The 15,591-nt window shown below is 36.1% G+C and overlaps 2 protein-coding genes across 2 annotated transcripts; both read right to left on the bottom strand.

Annotated features, from left to right (window-relative positions):
* LOC123523708 (sodium-coupled monocarboxylate transporter 2-like) lies at window positions 1-1,878 on the bottom strand. Its single transcript, XM_045301358.2, has one exon. The coding sequence runs from the start codon at window positions 1,876-1,878 to the stop codon at window positions 1-3; it is 1,878 nt and encodes a 625-aa protein (XP_045157293.2).
* A 10,285-nt stretch (window positions 1,879-12,163) lies between these two features.
* LOC123523707 (uncharacterized) lies at window positions 12,164-12,907 on the bottom strand. The gene has a single exon (XM_045301357.2). The coding sequence runs from the start codon at window positions 12,905-12,907 to the stop codon at window positions 12,164-12,166; it is 744 nt and encodes a 247-aa protein (XP_045157292.2).
* Between the last annotated feature and the right edge of the window lie 2,684 nt (window positions 12,908-15,591).

Here is a 15,591-nt window from a genome sequence, read left to right as displayed (position 1 = left end):
CTAGACACAAACATCATCGCGCCTACATTTATCACTAGACACAAACAGACTGACTTCTTCATCGAGTTTCTCATCGTGTTTCTTATCCGATGTTTCAATTTCGTAATTTACGCCAAAGTACAAGTAGTGCCTGAATTTTGCCGGTAGGCATGGAAACATTTTATAAAACAGGGGACACATTAATTTATTGTTAACAGTACTTGGATCCGTGTATCCCGTGATGAAACTTACAATAAGTGACACTGCTATGTTCGTTAACATTCCAAAAGCAGGGTACCATTGGTATGACATTCTGTAAAAGTTGTTTACAATCGCTTCATCTGTTTCTATTTCATTAGTTACAGAAGAGATAGATAAATTGGACTGTGGAGTTGACGAAACTGTTGTAATAGAGGAATTGGTGCGTGTTACTTCCCAGTTGCAGCCATCGGTTAATACTGGTAATGGTTTAGTACCTGGTGGCCGGTTTACGAGCGCGCCGATACCTAACCAACTCATAAACCCTAATGAAGTTATCAACCCTGCTAGAGCACCATGCTTATTTGTCCATGGGAATATCATGCCCGCTATGAAGCAGCCAAACATTGGACCTGACAGTATTGCATACAATGAGTATGATAATTGTAGAATAACCAAACTGTCAGTTTCAGAAATGATGACAGCGACAGAAAACATTACAAATCCAAACACAAGTACTATGAGTTTCGAAAACACCAATTCCCTCTTGCCAGATAGAGATTTAAAACAGAAATGTTTTAAATAGTCTTCGGTTACAATAGCTGACATTGCATTTAGCCCAGAAGACATTGAGCTAAGACTTGCGCTAAACACACATGCCATAAATATACCTGTTAATCCTTGTGTTGTCCCAAGCACGTCGAGAACCATTAATGGTAAAATCTGGTCAGCTTTATCTACGAGTCCAAATTTAACAGGATCACATTCACTGTAGCATGCATACATTACGACACCAATCAAGCAGGCCAGTGTGATTATCAGAACTAATCCGGGGAAGTTCAACCATACGGCAATTTGTGCTCTACGCAAGGTTGGAAGAGAACACTGACGCTGAACTTGTGACTGGTTGACTCCGTAAAGAAATGACCAAAATATGCCTCCTCCGATACCTAAAGACCATACCGAATGCCTTGTGCGGGGGTCTAGTGAAAAATCTGTAAATTCAATGCGGCCGTGTTCACTTGCAGTTTGCCATGCTTTCGAAAAGCCACCAACCTTAGCAGATCCCATAATAAGTAATGTTATAAGTCCAGCGAACATGATAATTAGTTGTAGACTGTCCGTCCATAAAACTGTCTTCATCCCGCCTAAAAGTGTATACAGCGTACAGACGGACGCCACACCTATCATAGTACCCCATAGGGATAACCCAGTTACCGCCTGGAAGGACAAAGATGGAACATAAAGTATAAACCCCATGTAAAGCAGTGTCTGTAGTATAAACATAATTGACACCATAAGTCTAATTACTGTTCCATACCGCAATTGTAGATATCTGAAACAGCTCGTCGTGTTCAAGTGGTAAAAAATCGGCAGGAATACATGCGCTGCTCCAGCTGTTGCCACAAACAGTCCAAAGGTAAGCCAAATGTACATAGTTCCATACGTGTATATCTCCGCCGGTACTCCAATTACAGTTAAGGCGGAAAGGAAAGTCGCCACCAGCGAAAAACTAACAAGAAGTGGATGCATTTGTCTGCCTCCGAGATGAAAATGTTTAACATCGAAATTCTTTCTGTCCTTGTATGCATGGTAAATTCCTATAGCTGCCAACAGTACGAATAACAGAGAAAAATGTATATAGTCCAGAATGCCAAATTCACGTTTCACACCGGTGTGTATACTAAAATCTCCAACCATTTTAGAAATATTCGCTGTTAAACTTCTATATTGATAAAAAAAATTCTATATATATAAATCAAACTGATATTTAAACTATGAATTTCCACGGATGGTTGAAATAACTCGCTAATCGCTCAAGCTAAACGGAGATATTAAATTTATATAAAATCGCTGTGGGCTATGACGGGTTTTTGCTACTCAAAGTGTACGAGATATGAATATCTCTATTAATGACCCTTATAACACCTACAAAAAGTAAAAAAAAATACTGCTCTTGGAACACTTCTAATGAAGATACACGTGCTTGTAATATGATTTTTTATGATGCTTGGTATGTAATTAATTGATTGTTAAAGGACATAATTATAATTCCTCTATCCTCGGCTTATCATCAGTACTGTCTTAACTTTGGTCAGAGCGTCTTGCTACTTCCAGATAAACTTTTAGGTTGTGGAGCGGCATTGCAGTTCTTTTTTTATTAATGTTCTTTCACTGTTTTCCTTTTCTGGAAAAGTGTGAAGTTGACATGCCCATACGTTTAAACATTAAGGTTCCTTTTCAACGGTTGATACTGACCGTTCTTGTTTTCAACTTTCATGGTTTAGCAGGTTATATTTGGTTATCAAATTTACTGGCATACATTACGTACTTTTAACACGACCACATATCCAGAGCTAGAACAAAGAGCCACAGTTGTGACCTCTGGAATAATCCGTCTTTAAGTGACGGGTCATTTAAGTTTATTGTTGTGAAGACAGCGGAAAAGTTTTTATATTCACTGTTGTGTTAAAAGAGCAATATTTCATTCTAATTATAACTTAAATGGAATTAATTATTTATAGCAAGGGTCTGATCGAAGATAAAACGGCCATGCTCACGTGCAACAGATATTTTATACGAGTGGCGTTTAAAATCTCAGAGAAAATAATATAAAAGTAGAAGAAGCCCAAGAAAATAGTCCTCTACTCGTAATGTCATGCAAAGTGCACAGACGAACATCACACAAGGCGGAATGACATATAGTATATAATAAATAATTGTTATATGTATATACATGTATATTATCTCGCAAAATTCTCAATCCAACATAGCGATAAATAAGGTAGGAGTGAAATGTGAAGACTTACAGAAACAACACTCTTTTCTAAGTCATGTAACAAAAGATCTAATAATACAATACAGAAAAACTGACATTGAAGCTATTTTATTTGATTAAATTAACAATATATTGAATGGTGTTGTACAATAAAACATATACATGCCATTACGATACACCTTGATAATCATACAATACAAATAACGGTATTCATACTATTTAAAGAACACTTAAATCCAAATTAACTTTTAAGGATAAGAACCGGTGGTCTTGTGATAACACGCTTGACAGTCAGTGTAGAGGTCCAACTGTTCTCGATCTAGACACTCTAAATTTCACAGATGCTCTTGAAGAGGCCTGTATAGGTTCTTCCCAGGAAAGACGGTTTGCTATACACTGGGCACGTAAAGGAACCTGACTGTCTGTTCGCAAAGAGAGTTAGACTGGCCTGTATCTAAAGGATCTCTCTCTCTCTCTCTCTCTCTCTCTCTCTCTCTCTCTCTCTCTCTCTCTCTGTGTGTGTGTGTTCTTCGGGCTTTTGCTTACTTTGCCCCCTTATCTGGTTGATGTGTGCATGAATCTGATTTGGCGTCCTGAGCAGCTGCATTTGCGCTATTTAAAGCATCTTTGAACTTTATTTTTATGAAAAAAGTGTCCTTTGAACGTTTTTATTATGAAAAGAACGTCTTTTGAACGTATTTATCACGAAAAGAGCGCTATATAAATCTAGTATAATATATATCCGCAAACCATAATACCTATCTGTTGTGTGCGAAAACAAGACATTTAAATCACTAGAATGTTTTCAGGTTCTTCTAATAGTCTCAAAGTTACAGTTCTGAAGCATAAAGAACTTGTTGTATTGTATGTGTCTGTTTGTTTCTTTTTTCCCATTCATCCTTTATTTGTGTTAATGTTTACATAGTACGTGTGCACTTATAAACTTTCCACATGGACTATTGAATGAACAGACTCTATTACACCAATTTTGTTATTCTTTTGCTCGGGCTTGCTCTCTGCTTAACGATCATCACAGCAACCTTTAAGTGCCATGTGATGTCTCTCAGTAGTTGGATGCCAATGTTATTATATTTTCTGGTTCTTCAGGACCTTGGAACTCATTCAGTGGTTGTGTATAAGAGAATTCGACTTAAGCCGGTGCCAGGAGGTGTGTATTATTTTGCTTGGTTGCATTTTCCGGTTTAAAAGCATCGAAGTACTAAAAGTTAAAACCTAACATATGTACTAGGTCATATTATATTTGATTTCATTTCTTCGTTCTGAGACTTCATTGTTGTAGGTATCTGACTAAGCACAACATAGGCCATACTATAAATAAGTCACCAACTCAAATAGATTTGAAAAGTTAATCAAACAAAGCACACACCTGACTGTACATGTCTAATCACTGTCTAACGCACATTTTTGTCGGTAAGATTGAATTAACTATAGAAAAATTATAAACTATCTATAATTATCATACACTTTTTATTTTATTTTTATTCTAATAATATATTCAACAAATCTTTATCTAAAAAGTATTAAGATGAAATGTAACTGATTTAAAAAAATTGCATTTTTAATAAAAAAATAAAACTATTTCTATGTATTATTGTAAATGTTTAGTACTACATGACCCTTGATCAATTATATCTTACAAGGTCTGTTCAGATACATTATGTCATTTTAAAGTGAACATTTACTTGTTTTTACTATGCAGTACGTATATACATGCACCTCCGTTTTCCTGTTCAATTAGTGACTTTTTACTATTGAAATAACACTCCTACCAATTCTGTTGAAATGGCTGTCAAGGAAAGATTTACGTGGTAAGTGTAAACGAATACCTTTAAAAATGCAATCTCATTGGCCAGACACATCCCTGTCGAGGAATATGCAACAACTTCCAAGTACAGGATGCAAGAAGCCACAGACAGGCTTACATCCTGGGTAGAAAAATATTGTCAGGTCAACAACCTGCACACTCATTTTTTTACTGTCACTAAAGCAGACAGCTGCTGGTAATATAATAAGGATCTATGTAACCCCACTTGCAGAAGTGGAGGAGTCAACATATCTAGGAGTAATGTTTGACAGGCTCCTAACATGGAAGGCACATCTAACCAATGCAGAAAGCAAGGCACGAAAAAAGCTTCCCATACTACGGAAACTTGCTGGTACAAGTTGGGGAACACACAAAACATAATCAAGACAATATACCTTGGGAAAATCAGACTCATCCTAGAGTATGGCTCCTAAGCTTGGATAACAGGGACCAAGTCAAATTAGTGCGAAATCAGGCTGTCAGAATCATCACCGGAGCACTGAAATCAGTACCCATTAAGGCCACGGAAGATATTACTGCCCAAAACCTTAGACAAACCAGCAAATACCAGTACCTGCCAGACCATCCCATGAAAGCCAGACTCAAAGGGCTTACAAAACAATCGCTTAAAAAGGCAGTTTTTTGCACGAAACCAGGAAGCTCAACAAAACCTTTGCAGAGCATCTTGGGCAACCCACTAGAAAGAGCAATGAGGATCAAAGTGCACGTCAAGGTGCTGGATCAGAGGTGACGGTGTAGGCGGTGAACGCCAAGAAGAAGAAGAAGACTTTCTTGTAAACGAATACGTTTTAAAATGCAATCTAATTGGCCAGATACATCCTTGTCTGAAACTTAGCAGGAAGTCGGATGTTTGCGGCGTTGCTCAAATATCTCGGACAACGGAGAAAGTTCTATATGAATTTTTCCAATTTCAAGCACAGGTCTGATACTTAAAGGTCATTTTCTAAAAGGGCCGTTGGATATCTCGGGCTGTAGTAAAAGTTCTATATGCAAATTTGATATTTCAAATGAAGGTGCCGTGGTTCAATGTCATGTTCAATGTGGTCGTGGAATCACTGGTGGATGTAAAAGGTGCAAGGAAAGTTCGTTCCAAACGGAAAAGTAAATAACTGTAGTAAAAACATGAAAATTAAAGCATGTACCGTATTTAGCCATATTAGATGCTGATAATTTGACGTAATGCTACTACATGTGGTTAGTTAAAGATGTTCTTATTGGAGAAAATACAATTCATTCTATCTACTAAGTTCTAACATTGTCACCTTTTGAAAATAAATACGCATTTTTTCTTTCGTTGATTGTAACACCATTTCATAAGATTGGTGCTATTAAGGTATCCGATTCACAAATAGATTTTCAGACATTTCGATGCATGGTGACGTCTAAGAACGAATTCATGTCCTATGCTATGTGACTTAAGTTTGCAAATCAGATTACTTGATAACGCATTAATGATAATGTAGCAAATTGAAAGATTTACACAACACTCTGCCTGATTGGACGAGAGTGTCTATTTCTTTCGCTCTGCTGATTGTACAACGTTAAATGAAATATCATACAAAGCGTTTATCCTTAATGTCGCTGTTTACAGTTTTAAAGCTACTTTTCGCTGAGGACATATATATAACCTGTTCATGTACCAACAGGTATCAATTTACAGAGAGAGCATATCACATGAATAAGGGTGTATTTTACCCGTTCGATTAAAGTCTTCTAGGAAGTTGCTTCCAGACCACTGCTGTAATTATTCGAAACAAAATTGCACCCCTACGAAAAGAGAACCATCTATTGTTTAAGTGTCATGTTTAGTGTTGCTATTTGCAAAATGTTAGAAAGATGATAGAATACCACACATGATATGAAAACCTCATAAATTTCTTGTCTTATTACAATGCGAAGACCATCTGTTTTAAAGATATTTTTTGTTTGGTATCATTTGAATGAGTTGTGTCTGCTGCTGAACAAGAATTAGCAAATAAGACCACTGTAAATGATATGTATGAATCACTGCAAATTTTTTTTTTGACTGCAAAATGGCAAAACTTACACGTTAATAACTAGATTTTCTGTTGAAATATCATTGAAAACTATAAAGTAAAACAATAATAGTTTTATATAATATTTTTATCATGTGATTCATATTTTCTTTTTTTTTCAGTACATAAAAATGATACCAAAATTATATTAGCTAATTAGGCATCAATATTTGATATATATAACTTGCTTATTTGTGGATCGTATACATTTAAATATAGTGAAAAATACAAAAAAATATGTATGAATTAGGCCATATATTTACAAAAGTTACGTACATTCATCTCAACTTACCTAATACATACAGTTAAAGCATGATCATTCATAATCTTTCAGTGAATAGTGTGGACCTTTCCTGTTATCTGCTACATCTCAGTAAAATAATATAGCTGCTGGTTTAACCGGAACGAACTTTCTTTACACCCCTTATAAGCAAATTGATTAAATACGTACTTAATCAACACTGACCACACATCATGGATGTGTTTCACGACAATGCGACTGTACATAAAGCTGAACATTTCAAACAGCCCCTGGATGGTCAAGGTGTGGCCATTTTGACCACACCCTCTTAATTCCTCTCACTTTCAAGTATTAGAATACTGAAGTATTACCTGCCAAGAGAATTATTGACAACAGAAACAAACGGGCACTTGAGTCAGTTATTGTCAGCTATACATCATGGGAAAGCACAACATTAGCCATAAACTATATTCTTGACATATAAAACTCCAGGGAAATTAATCATGATTGTTATTATTATCATAATTATTTTTTTTATGATGACAATAACAATAATAAAAATAACTCCAGGGGAATTAATCAACACTAATGATTTTTGTAATTCTACCAAATTAGTTTTAACATATTTTTATTTCATTCGATCAAGTAACATAATTGCAATATACATTGTGCAATATACATTTATGAAATGTTGGATCAGAAAACAAGAAAGTAAATGCTTATATTAATTTCTTTCCATTAGTCTACCAAATTGAACAAGGACATTAAAACGCAACACGTTTAATACTGAGTTTTAACGGCCTTCCATAACATTGAAGTACCTGTCAATATATTCATTTGATCTGAAAATATATTACATGTATGTCTTCATCTGCATAATTTATCTGTGTGGGCATACATCTAACGGACACTTTATCTTCATCAAGGGAGTTATTACAATTCTCCATCCAATAAGCTCCGACAAAAGAGAGATAATTGTGTCAAGATTAGATTATCAACCAATTATAAACATTACCACTTAAAACATTTACCACGCTATGCGTAGAAAACGAGTAGCGGTAAGTTCCTCAAGATGTAACGGAAAGAAAGTAAAGAGTTAGATTGCCTTTTAGATATCGCGGGGATTTTAAAACATTTCAGTAAATAAATCTACCTGATTAAGGGTCTTTTTCAAACTATTTTGATACTATTTCGCGGTAGTATGGGCGGAGAATTTTATCCTCCTTTTCTGTATAAATATAAGAATGGTGGACATTGGCCATCAAAGCAAGTTTGAGGCATTATCAAACATTCATATCTGCACTCCAGTAAAGTAAACATTTGTGAAGTATTTATTCCCGGCGTGGATCAACATTCTGCATAATAGCAAGGGTTAGTTCTTTCAGTCATACAAAATGATATTATTCTTGTTTCATAAAAAATCGATGCACTTGTGCATTTGTATTAGAATTGTATTGCCAAGGCATTTGGTTAATTGATAAAATTTGGTTTAACACATACAAAAATGAACAATAGTTTACTTTTCCTAAAAAACTACAAATATTAAATTGCTTTAGGAAAATTGATACTACAGCAAATAAGTTATAAAAGTAAATTAATCATTAATTTTCGTATTAGAACGATTACATAAACAGTTTCAGAAATTTAAAATAGTTAAATGGTGTTGAATCACAATTTAAAAGGGTATACATAGGCGGTAGTAGAATCTCATATGGCAATTTATATAATTTTAATAACATTTTTTCCAGATGTTTCACCTACACAGAGAGAACATATCAATTTTTGTCGTCTGCTTCGTACTTTTGCAAAGAGCCGACAGTAATCCAGTTCAGAAACAATCTAAATCAAGCGTTGCCTTTAGCAATGCACGCATTCGCAGACGGTCAGTTGCCACCAATGAATTCATGATGAATTTCAATTCTTACACAAGCCTTATAACCAATGACAAGAAGGAGATGGCGTCTACATATTTTCATCAAAGGCACTATGATTATGACTATGATTATGAGCTTGTATGTCCAAAACAAGTATCCACCAGACCTAACGACCCTCCAAACAAGCGATCAACATGTCCTTGGTATTACAGCGTAAGACATAACCCCAAACAATACCCAGCGACGATAATGAATGCAGAGCGTCTCTGTGAATATTCTATTGGATCAAACAATTCACTTGAATGTGTCCCGATTACTCAAAAAATGTCAGTACTTGAATTACAAAACTATCGAGACGACAACGATAACTATGTTTGGACGGATACCATGGTAACGGTTGTAATTGGTTTCACCTCTGCCGGAAGAAGGAGTGCTTACAGTTCTGACACCAAGAATTATTCTGGTAAACCTGCACCAGAATATGACTAGCTTTTATCTAACGATGGTGTATACCATGTTATCATGGTAGATACAACTTTATATAACCGAAGAAATTAATTGTGTGATTGTGTGATTAAATGTTCAAACTACCAAAACTAAACATTGGTTTGTTTCTGTCCCTTCAAGTACAATTTTGATTCAGTTATGAGTGATAATGAAATGTGCAATATCCACTACACACCCACTAGCACCAGCTTACGCGACAAAGTAGAAAATTGAACTCCACGATACGAAGGACTAGAAAATGTTACAACACAATTTTTGTCTAACTGCAGATTTAACAAATACACTTCGTTGACCTTAAGCCAGGTTTTCAGGGCTTATAGATTTAGCAATAAAAATATATCGGAATGGGAACTAACTGTGCTCCATTCGTTGCTGATTTATTTTTGTACTGTCATGAACACTTTTTCATACTTAGACTGCCAAATGAGGCCGAGTTTGACATTATTGAAGTCTTTTATATTAAGGGACATTCCTGACATTTTAGATACGGATAGTCTAAATTTTCCAGAGAGTGTCACAGATGTTTGCAAACTACTAGTGTATTAAATACAGTAAACATTTGGATTAAATAGGCCACCTCTAGCTGTTTAAAATAGAAAAAGTGGAAACTCCACAGGTCGCTCAACACGACAAAAACGAAAATGTTGCAGGCTCGGTTTGATTGAGCCTGTTCATGGACGGTAGTGGAAATGCAAGCTACCGCCCACGCCCTCTAGCCCCGTGTTGAGCAGAACTCAACATTTACACATGCTAAAAGTACCAAAAGCAATTTAGAGGCATCTTAAGTCATGCCATGCCTTTTTGTTTCCATTACGTGCGTAAGAGATTCACCTGGAGGGGAATACACTTTTGGTGTATTTTAATCCCATTAAAATATTTAATTAACGACGATCGCGCTTCTGGCTCAGTCGTTTCTTATTTTAGCATACCTTCAGTATTCTGGTTTTTCATTGGTTAATCTTTCAAACCTTTTTATTGGATTACCTGTTTATTTAACGACGCTCCGATTGAATTCGTGCCACTTGTTCTTTGTTAGTACGTGTCACGGCAGTATCGTGCAGAAAAATTGTCCCGTGTCTTTGGAACATGGTGGGGGTAAGAGTGAGGTTGGGTGCGCACCATAAACCGGTTTAAGCTCCTCAGTGGTGTTTTTGCCACTGACCGTTCCAAGGCGGTGCCCCACTGTGTTCCTTTGTTTGTTCGTTTTGTCCTTATGTGTTGGCTTTGTGTGTGTGTGTGTGTGTGTGTGTGTGTGTGTGTGTGTGTGTGTGTGTGTGTGTGTGTGTGTGCGTGTGTGTGTGCGTGTGTGTGTGTGTGTTGTTCGTTTTGTCCTTATGTGTTGGCTTTTGCGTGTGTGTGTGCGTGTGTGTGTGTGTGTGTGTGTGTGTGGTGCACGCGTCTGCGTGATTGGGGTTTCGTTTTGCGGAGGCTGCGGTTTTGGTGCGTGGCATTCCCTGTTTAATATTTTTCTTTGTTTTTTTTTGTTCAAAACTTTCTGAAGTTTAATTTATAATGTATTTTGCCAGTTTCTGTAATATGCAGGCTCAGCAACCCCGGACCCCCTCCGTTTACTTCTGCCCGGTGTTTTTCTTTTGGGGCTAGTGTACTACTTCAACTGGAAACCATGCTTTCCATGGTATTGTAATCAAATGTATCATTAAAGGTTACATGTACACCGCCTTACAAACACATCTGTGGATGTATTTAATTTGGTAATTGTAACGTGTGCAAATGTTGGATTTCTGGTCAAGCACCAGGTTTTGGCTAGAGAGCGTAGGCGGCATCATGCGTGCCTAATACCATCCACGAACAGGTTTAATAAAACTAAGCCCGCAACATTTTTATTTTTGCCATGTTTATCGACCTGTGGAGTTTTCATTTTTTTCTATCAAAATTTTAAAATGTTACCATCGTTGCAATTTTAAAATTATAAAATCTTTTAAAGTGTCATACCTTAACAACATTGAGAAATATGTATGCATTAAAATTGACTAAAACTTGTTTTTGTATATACATAAACAGGGGTGTACCTATATGGTTTTGAACTGTACGCTAATATAAGATTCTTTCACTGGTTGTAGGTGCAGATGGGAATATCCGGCCTCGAGGGTAACTGTTTAGGCGGTAACGAGGCTACCTGCCGAGTTACCGCCTAAACAGTTACCCGAGAGCCGGATATTTCCATCTGCACCTATAACTAGTGACAGAATCTTTTTCTTGCATACCGATTTCAAGAAATAATAATAAAAATAAAATCAATCGAACGACTTTCTTTTTTAGAACTATTTCTTATAGCAGCGTATTTAAACAAAGCGCGGGAAAGCAACGTCCGTAAACAGGAAAGACGTCATGACGTTTCAAAGACAAATAACAATGTTTAGTTCCGGTTTTGTTTTATCAGTTGCAGCGTAACGTTATGAATATTTGATAAAATAACGTGTTTTGAATCGAGAAATATACTATCCGGAACAAAGAGGAACTGTCAAGGTATTGGGGTTTTATTCCGTTATTTTGAAATAAAATATAAATTACTACATAAATCTTCTACATATATGTTGTTGTTGTTGTTGTTCTAGTTCGCTATCGTGTAGCTGTTAACTCTAGTGCGAATGTGTTGCCACATCATTGTCATCCTTGGTACTTTTTAAACTCGTGCTTAAACTCATTTGCTTATTTAATTATATGTCAATATTGGGAAGAAGTTTATTCCGATTCGCTGCTGAAGCGACCAGAATTTTGAATATATTGGCTGAAAACTTCTATTAATTCTCTCCTTGCCTCAACCCTAATATCAGCCAGTTCTCCTACTAGGGTGGCCATTGATATATTTCCACAACTAATATTTTCTCTATATAGTATTGTCTCTATGTCCCGTTCAAGTGTCTCTCTTTGTTTTGTGAATCTGGCACAATGGAATATGTAATGTTGTGCTGTTTCTGGAACTTTGCATTGGCAGCACATTGCTGAATTTGTTGAATCAATTTTTGACCAGTGTGCATTTAATCTTGTGTGTCCACTTAATAGCTGATTGATCATACAAAAAGTTTCCCTGTTTTCCTCTCCCACCAACGACCTAACTCCTGCTTGCTGATAAACTTCTTGAATATTTTCAACATTTTCTGACAGGCTGTATTTGTTGTTCCATTTTTCTTTTATTTTTTCTTTCATAATTCTGACAACTTCCCTTGCATCTCTCTTCTCTGTGTTCTCCTCAGTATCTGATGTACACATTTCAGATGCAGCTGCTTTTGCCTGAGAATCTGCCAATTCATTTCCTGTAAGTTCTTTATGGCCTGGGATCCAGTGAATTTCTATTTCATATTTTCTGTCTTGTAGGTTTGCCAAATATTTCTTGATTGTGATGATGTTTTCTATCATTTTTGTTGGTACTTCTTTACAGAACACTGATGTTATTGCTGCCTGACAGTCTGTAAATATATGTATCATTTTAGCAGTTGGACTTGTTACTTCAGACAAGAATTCCAGAGTTTGTAATACGTCATTTAAAGCACGAGAGTCATCTTGCACCCCGGGGTGTAAGATGGATTTTTTCAGCACCGGTAAAAATACCGGAAATCCCCGTCTGGTATGCAAGAAATACAGGAGCTGCGAGTATGGGATAGGAGAGATGGCGTGTAGGATTGTTTAAGAATATTCTAGTTTTTGTCGTTATCGTTTTTGGGTTCATCGATATGTTTAATGTCCATACACGACTTTTGCATCAGCATCTTGACAGGGTTTTTTTTTGTAAATGCGTGTAACAATACATTGCATCTGTGTCAGGATTTATTTTATAATCTTTAACATATCTTTCTCACATAAAAACAAACATTTTCTAGAGGACGTAAACAACATCTAATTTTTGCAAACAAAAATTCAAACTGCGTAAATTGCTTTGGTGTTTCGACATGATGTAGAGTAATAGACTGAATTACACATCGATATTGACGTTAAATGTTATATCAAGCACAAACATTTTTTTTACTTGAGTCCTCGGATGACCTAAGCATTTTGGTTCTCCCTTTGTATGTTTGATACCAATGTTTTACTTGTTTTACTTGTGGCCTCTATGGCCGAGTGGTTAAGGTCACTATCTCCAATTCGCTTGTACCTTGGTTCGAACCTACCTCGGGGCGTTGAATTCTTCATATGAGGGCTTACGAAAGGTCGTTGGTTCTACCCAGGTGCCCGCCCGTTGTGAAATAATGCAGGCAGGAGCACCTGGGAAAAGTTAACGAATTACTGTCAATAGGACCAGCTTCCATCAATAAAACTGTTTCTTTATAAACAAAATATGATTTAAAATGAAGAAAACTATTGAAGGTGTTACTACTGCCCGTTCCTTGGCGACGCCAACATTGTTCTTTTTGTCGCATGCGTGCGTGTGTGCCTCTGTGTTTCTATTTAAGGCGGGCATATTTTGCGATGTGTGGCTCTGTGTTTCTATTTAAGGCGGGCCTATTTTGAGATGTGTGACTCTGTGTTTCTTTTTAAGGCGGGCCTATTTTGCAATATGTGGCTCTGTGTTTCTATTTATGGCGGGCCTATTTTGCGATGTGTGGCCCTGTGTTTCTATTTAAGGCGGGCCTATTTTGCGATGTGTGGCTCTGTGTTTCTATTTAAGGCGGGCATATTTTGCGATGTGTGGCTCTGGCTGTATTGCTATGCCTTATGCTTCCAAAAAATCTACCTTACATATTCCAAGATAACAACAAGAAGAAATAAATCTATCAAAAAAACGACTTTGATCAGTCTCATGCAGATGATATTGTTAAACGAAGAACTTGAAATAGCCGCCTAACTCCCTTTAGGCTTAACATTTTATTTTTATTTTATTTTTTTAGTGTTTTTTTTTTTTTTTCATTTTCCCGGTGTCGAATTTCATTGTACGGACAGGCGTATCGGTGTACAACACTGCATAAATGTATCGAAATCGGGTTTAGTTTTGAAAAACAAATGTGTAAGCATTTTGTTCTTCTATATTTCGAAAATGCAGAAACATAACACTCCAACAGATTGTAATGTAGATCACACTGAAATTCGTTTTCCAGTATGGCGGCGCCCGAGGTGGTGAGATTTCTCGGGTCCAATACACACATTGCATTACATTAGTTATTGGTTGTAATGGTGCTTTCATTGATAGGTTAGGCTATCAACAATAAAACGACAAGCGCTTTATCTTTTCGTACGATAGATAGGACCAAAACGTTGTGTTATCTTTATTTTATAATCTAACAGAAAATATCTTAACAATCATATAATGCATCAGACTAATTAAATTAGACGTCCCGCTTTTATTGAAACTGAACACGTGATATAATGAAAAGTGCAACACACCTCATGCCCCTAGCACCGGCTTAAGTACAACCCTTTCGTAATTGAACAATGAACATACTCCATGATCAAACAAATGCCAACAAGGTGTTCTAATAAGGGACAAATTATTCTACTGACCATTTTATTACCAGACCACTGAACAGTACTTTGTAAGACCCCTAAATTTCTATACACTAAACTCTATAAACCATTACTTTACCCTAATTTTTGAGAAGATCCTTAGAAGCATAGAACGAATCTAAGCGAAACATAATAGCAGGCCCTGCTTGATTGTGTCCTTTCATGAATCAATGAAACTCATAAGACACAGCCATTGTTGATGTATAGCTGTCAATATTGAATCAAACTGAAGTGAACTGGTTAGGCCTAAAAAGCTATAGCCAAGCAGAGTTACCTTTAATACTCATATGATATAATGTATTGAAATTCATTAGAATATAATTAAATTAAACTAGACAGTAATTTATTGATTGTATAAGCAAATAAAACAGTTAATCAAACTGCATTCTTTAAGGTGAAATAAGTGGTTATCAAGGCTAGCTGATTGCATAAAGAATATCTTAAATAATAACTGTAAATCATTTATTAAAAATATACAAAAGGATGTACTTGCATGACCAAACATTTGGTAAAAAATGATAACTAGACAGAAAACTGTTTTAATCAGTAAAGCAGCTAACCGTGCATTGCACGTGCTATGAAAAAACTCCATTTTTTTATAAATAAATAATTTTCTTGCCTTAAAAGCATTTACATGTTTTAATATTTTGATTTTAAATATTTACTTAATTTGG

The sequence above is a fragment of the Mercenaria mercenaria genome, chromosome 3 (genome assembly GCF_021730395.1).
Source record: "Mercenaria mercenaria strain notata chromosome 3, MADL_Memer_1, whole genome shotgun sequence".
NCBI classification, from domain to species: Eukaryota; Metazoa; Mollusca; class Bivalvia; order Venerida; family Veneridae; genus Mercenaria; species Mercenaria mercenaria.
Note: the sequence above shows the minus strand (reverse complement) of the source record. Positions and strands in the feature narration are given on the sequence as shown.